At 62.1% G+C, this 6000-nt stretch overlaps 1 protein-coding gene across 1 annotated transcript; it reads left to right on the top strand.

Annotated features, from left to right (window-relative positions):
• Window positions 1-1731: 1731 nt before the first annotated feature.
• ZBTB42 (zinc finger and BTB domain containing 42) lies at window positions 1732-4565 on the top strand. Its single transcript, XM_032267566.1, has one exon. The coding sequence runs from the start codon at window positions 2484-2486 to the stop codon at window positions 3756-3758; it is 1275 nt and encodes a 424-aa protein (XP_032123457.1). The 5' UTR covers window positions 1732-2483; the 3' UTR covers window positions 3759-4565.
• The last annotated feature ends 1435 nt before the right edge of the window (window positions 4566-6000 follow it).

The following is a 6000-nucleotide window of genomic DNA, read 5'->3' as shown; positions in this document are numbered from 1 at the left end:
AAGCTGTGCAGGACTGAGGAGTGGGTTCTGAGCAGAGACAGGATTTAAGAGAAGCCGTTGAAGGGTTCTTTGGGGAAGAGCATTCCAGAACCTGAGAGCTTGCTGAGTGCCAGGGCCTGTAGTTAATTTTCACAAAGACCCCAGGATGCATTCTGATTCCCATTGTGCAGATGAGGATTATTGAGGTTCAAAGAGTTTAAGGGTTTGGTCCTGCTCAAGGCTGGGAGGGGCCGGGGCAGGGCTCTGATCCAGGCAGGGCCAGAAGGGAGCAATGACATCTGGGTTCACCCTTAACTGAATTCAGCTATTCCTGCTGGTGGCTGGGGCAAGTCAGATGAGTATTTAAATGGGTGGAGGAAGGGGGCTTGGCCTTCCTCAGGAAGGGGTCCTCAGGGTGGACGGCCGGAGGTGATAGGGGCCAGGGCTCTGCTGTCCCTAAGCTGGTCTCAGTGGCTGTGAGTGCAGTGTGATTCCAGGGGTCCAAGCTTTGGTTGCCAGGTTTAGGAAATAAAAATGCAGGACATCTGGTGAAACAAGGAATGATATTTTAGTATAACAATGTGGCCTTCCTTCCCGGACTTCAGAACCTACTGTGGGCTCCACTCCTCCTGCACACACATACCTGGCCAGGTCCTGTCCTTTGTCGTCCCGCCCCTCTTCCAGCACCACCCCCCCCACTGCACAGCCTTGCTGGGGTGACTCCTCCACCGCCTCCTCCATTGCCTGGGCTGCAAGGCAGTGCAGAAGGAGACTGGCTGAATTCGAATCCTGGTTCAGGGACTTGCTGCCTGATACATGGCCCTGGGTACCTTACCTAACCTCTCTCACCAAAAAGGTATAACAATAAGAGCATCTCGTTAATGGGACCGTTGTGAAGATGATCCGGTGGTCTAGGGTACCTTCAAAACTGCTCAGTCAAGGGCGGCCTAGGTTGTGCCCCTGGGAAAAGGCTCCACCTGCTGGGGAGGGACCCTAACCTCGCCAAACACACTCCTACTTCTCTATTTCGCTCTCCCAGAACCAGATGTCCCCCTCACGTGGTTTTAAGGCTTCTTTGTCCTGGAACACTCCTCCCTACCCCACTCCCATGCCAGCCCCTGGCCCGAGTCTCCTGTTTGAACTCGTTCCTGCCTGCCCTGGGCTCCGGAGGGCTTCCCACTCCCTCCGCTATGGCATTTGCCCCCCATCCCACCACGTCTGCTGGGAGGTGCCCGCTTTCCGTGCCTCTCTGCGCTGGGTGCCCCATGGACGCTGGGCTGGGTCTGTGGAGAGAGTGGAAGTCCCCGTTTCAGGATCGGGATCCTGTTTGAATGTTTGGAAAAGGGTCCCAGATGAATTAAATTCAAAAGGAGACTTTCAAGGAAGAAGGAGGTGTCATCTTTGCAAAATGAACGACTCCCCATCCACGCACCCTCTAACCCCATCCGAAGGCCGGCGCCCTGCGAGGTGGCGGGAGGCCGGGGTCCCGGGTGTGCCCTGGGTTGACTGCCCAACAAGGGCCGGGATAGAAGCGGACCCTCGACAGTGTTCCCTTTGCAGACTGGCGCAGTAAGGACCCCACGCCGGGAGAGGTTGGGAGGTGGGGGACCCAGGCCAACCAGGCAAGTATCGCGAGAGACCCCCAGCCCCCGCGCAGTGCCCTAACCCCCCCTTCTATCCTAACGCCCCCGCTGGCTGCGCGCGGTGCCCGGCCGGGTGGGGCAGACAGGGGAGCGGGGCGAGGGTGACCTCAGCGGTTCCGCCACTCCGGGAAGTCGCTCGGCCCGCCTCCTCCGGCCCCAGCTCCGAGTTTCGCTCTCTCCGGGGCGGGGCGAGCGGCGGGCGGCACTGGGCCAGCCAAGTTGGAGCGCGCCCCGCCCGGCGCCCTCCCGGTCCCCGCGCCCTGGCGGCCGGGGCGCGCCACCCGCAGCTCCACGCGCGCCGGGGCCGCACTGGGGAGGGCGCGCGGCCGGGCGGCGACCGGAGAGAAGCTCGGGGCGGCGGAGGTGAGCGCGGGGGGCGGGCTCCCGGCTCCGCCCGCCCCGCCCGCCGGCCCGCTCCCCGCAGCCGCGCTGCCATAAATGGGGCCGGCGGCGGCGGCAGCTGGTGGGCCGGGCGGCAGCTGAAGGCGGTGCGGCGGTGCGGAGGCGCGGAGGCGCAGGGCGGGCGGGCGGCGGAGGCGCAGCCACCGGGGCGTCAGGGACGCCGCGAGCAAGCGGGCGGCCGCCCGGGAGTGAAGTTCAGGAGCGCCCGGGCGGGGACGCGCGCAGGTTTGCGCCTCTCGGGTCCCTGCGCCTGAGTCCCGGGACCCGCCCCCGCGTCGGAGCGGCTACTGTTTACTTTCGATCGAGTTTTTCCTGCTCGGGGCAGGTGCCCGCGGAGGCTCCGGACGGGCGGTTGGCGCGTCACTCCCGCGCTGCCTGCCGCCGGGAAGGGCGCTTCACGGGCGTCTCCAGGCGCGCTGACAGGAGTCCCGTTTGTGCCCAGGTGATGACGGCGGCGGCATGGAGTTCCCTGAGCACGGCGGACGGCTGCTGGGCCGCCTGAGGCAGCAGCGCGAGCTGGGCTTCCTGTGCGACTGCACCGTGCTGGTGGGCGACGCGCGCTTCCCGGCCCACCGTGCCGTGCTGGCCGCGTGCAGCGTCTACTTCCATCTCTTCTACAGGGACCGGCCCGCGGGTAGTCGCGACACGGTGCGGCTTAACGGCGACATCGTCACGGCGCCCGCCTTCGGCCGCCTACTGGACTTCATGTACGAGGGCCGCCTGGACCTGCGCAGCCTGCCTGTCGAGGACGTCCTGGCGGCCGCCAGCTACCTGCACATGTATGACATCGTCAAGGTCTGCAGGGGCAGGCTCCGGGAGAAGGACCGAAGGCTGGACCCGGGGAACCCTGCCCCTGGGGCAGAGCGTGCTCAGCCACCGTGCACCTGGCCTGTCTGGACCGCTGACCTCTGCCCAGCTGCCCAGAAGGCCAAGCTCCCCCCAGTTGGGGTCAAGGCTGCCCTCCCTCCTCGAGCATCTGGGCCTCCTTCCTGCCAGGTCCCAGAAGAGTCAGACCAGGCCCTGGACCTATCACTGAAGCCTGGCCCAAGGCAGGAGCGGGTCCACCCACCCTGCATCTTCCAGGCACCCCTCTGCGGCCGGATGCAGTCGGGGGTCCAGCCACTGGTGAAGGATGAGCGGGACTCATTGTCGGAACAGGAAAATAGCAGCAGCTCTAGGAGCCCCCATAGCCCCCCGAAGTCACCTCCTGTTCCCGCAGCCAAGGACCTGGTGGTGGGCTTGCGGCCGCTGCCTGTCAGCGGGGAGGGCAGCCGGGAGCTGGAGCTGGATCTGGATGCAGGGCGGGTGGCAAGTGAGGACGAGCTGGGGCCTGGCGGGCCCCTCTGCATCTGCCCGCTGTGCAGCAAGCTGTTCCCCAGCTCCCACACGCTGCAGCTGCACCTTAGCGCCCACTTCCGTGAGCGGGACAGCACACGAACCCGGCTCTCCCCGGACGGCACGGCACCCACCTGCCCGCTCTGCGGGAAGACCTTCTCGTGCACATACACGCTGAAGAGGCATGAGCGCACACACTCGGGTGAGAAGCCCTACACGTGTGTGCAGTGTGGCAAAAGTTTTCAGTACTCCCACAACCTCAGCCGGCACGCCGTCGTGCACACTCGCGAGAAGCCGCATGCCTGCCGGTGGTGTGAGCGCCGTTTCACGCAGTCTGGGGACCTGTACCGCCACGTCCGCAAGTTTCACTGTGGCTTCATCAAGTCCCTTCTGGTGTGATGCCTCCCTGCGGATCCTGAGGGTGCGGTGGAAGGGAAGGGATGGGGCCCTCCCAGGTGGGACAACAGCATGGGGTGTGAAGCCTGGCCAGGTGGAAGTCCCAGCTCAGGCTGGATGGCTCAACCCGCCCGGCAGAGAGCATGCTGCCACTTCCTGGAACTTGGCCTTAGACTCGGGTGACTTGGGCAGCCCTCTTCCCACCTTGCCTCTCCTTCCCCCTCACTCCCCAGCTCATTCCAGCCCCCAGGCTTCCTCTCCCGTCCCCTCCAGCCAAGTTCTGAGGGGGTGTCCAACCAGCACCTGGCCCTGCCCTGGTTTCTCCGTGTGAGATGGCACACCCACCTCCCATCCAGAACTTTCCTGACCACCTCTCTGGCAGGCTTCGGGAGGTCTTCTTGAGCCTGGCCCCTCACTAGGTGAATTATTCACATGTCAGAAAAGTTGCTGTGTGTCCTGATGGGGTGCTGGGAGGAAACAGGACACTCCTGGGGGGAAGCAGCAGGAACCCCTGCCAAGAAGGCCTGGGGCACACTGATTGCCAGCAGGGGCCATCTGGTCACAGCTGGTGTCTTGGGGGGTGGGGTGCAGCCCCAGCAGGGATCCTAAGGCAGCAGGGGTAGCCAGCTAGAAGCTGAGTGGCTTTGGCGTCATTATCTCTCGGGTGGGACGTGAGTCCATGAGAGCATGCAATCATGACTACACTGTAACTTTGGTCAGAGAGTGGGAATTTCGAACTGGATTATCTTTTTTGCTTTTTCTTTCCTTTTTTTTTTTTTTGATATGGAGTTTTGGTCTTGTTTCCCAGGCTGGAGTGCAATAGCCCAATCTTGGCTCACTGCAACTTCACCTTCCAGGTTCAAGCTATTCTCCTGCCTCAGCCTCCCACGTAGCTGGGGTTACAGGCATGCACCACCATGCCCAGCTAATTTTGTATTTTTAGTAGAGGCAGGGTTTCTCCATGTTGGTCAGGCTGGTCTCAAACTCCTGCCTTCAGATGATCTGCCGGCCTCCGCCTCCCAACGTGCTGGGATTACAGGTGTGAGCCACAGCACCCCGCCGAGAATTGGATTCTCTTGAGACCCAGAAAGAGCCTCCCGAGGTGGCCAGATGTCTGCTGGTGGCTGCCCAGCCACGTGCTTCCCTGCCTGAGTGCAGGTCTAGGAAGTCTCTGGGCATCCCCAGAGTGGGTCCTGGGCCACCGTGGGCCTTACTTTGAAGGTCACTCTACCTGCTAGAGTGAAGGTCAGACCCTGCTAGGGGTCTCCCTGGAGCTGTGGGCACTGCCATGCACTCACTGAGCAGGGGCCAAAGGCTGCCCTGTTTGCCAGGAGCAGGGTTTGTGGGCCTTTTCCTGGGTGAAGCGTGGGTGAAAGTGGCCACGGCAGCAGGAGTAAGGGCAGGTGAGGAGTGGGAGTCACAGCACCCCAGCCTCCATCCGCAGCCTTGGGAGGCTAACGCTCCTCAATCATGAGTAGAATGTGAAGACCACGCCCCTTGTACATGTCGCTGGTTCAGGTCATACCCTGCTTTGCCCACCTAATCACCAAGCACATCTTGCTGCCAGAACCTCACTGGCCTCTGGGGTCAGCAGGTGCAGAGTCACATGGATGCCTGGAGACCACCTGGGCTGTTTCCTGTGACCAGCAATGGCCTTGATAACAGAGTCCAGCCAAGTCTACGTTTCTTCTCTTCTCCTGACAACACTGGATGTCATATTTATTAGCCTGGTCTGGAGTGAAAGACCGTCCCTAGTGCATCTCCCACTCGCCCTGGGCTCCTGGTATGCTGGGTACCAGCCTGGGAGCCCAGCGCCTCTGGGTGATGCCCCAGGGCTCAGATGCCCTGGATGGCTTTGGTCTTGAGACAGCTGGGGGTGGGGCCCTGCTTCTGATTGTCCTGGTCCCCAGCCCCCACCTCTGCAAGAGTTCAGTGTGATGTGCTCCATAATTGCGTGTGTGTGTGTCTGTGTGTCTAGCACATGGCAAGGCCCAAGCCAAGCCGGTGCCCCGCAGATGGGCAGCCACACTGCTGCCCAAGCACGGAGGTGTGGCCGAGGCACTGGTCCCCCAGTGGTTTCCACGGGGGAAGGACTTCCCTTTGCTGGGTGGGCAGCCTGCCCTGAGCTCTCTATCAACACTGGGTTTGTTGTCTTCTGCACAGCTACTGTGAAGAGAATGTAAGAAGTGGTCGGTTTTATTATAACTGACATAGTTGGGAGGAAATATATACATGTACATATATT

The sequence above is a fragment of the Sapajus apella genome, unplaced genomic scaffold (genome assembly GCF_009761245.1).
Source record: "Sapajus apella isolate SASKATOON/1434 unplaced genomic scaffold, GSC_monkey_1.0 scaffold170, whole genome shotgun sequence".
In the NCBI taxonomy this organism is placed as follows: domain Eukaryota; kingdom Metazoa; phylum Chordata; class Mammalia; order Primates; family Cebidae; genus Sapajus; species Sapajus apella.
This window is presented reverse-complemented; position numbering and strand designations above follow the sequence as displayed.

Bases quoted from the DNA above. Each gene is read 5' to 3' on its own strand.
- ZBTB42 (XM_032267566.1), top strand. From the start codon at position 2,484: ATGGAGTTCCCTGAGCACGGCGGACGGCTGCTGGGCCGCCTGAGGCAG.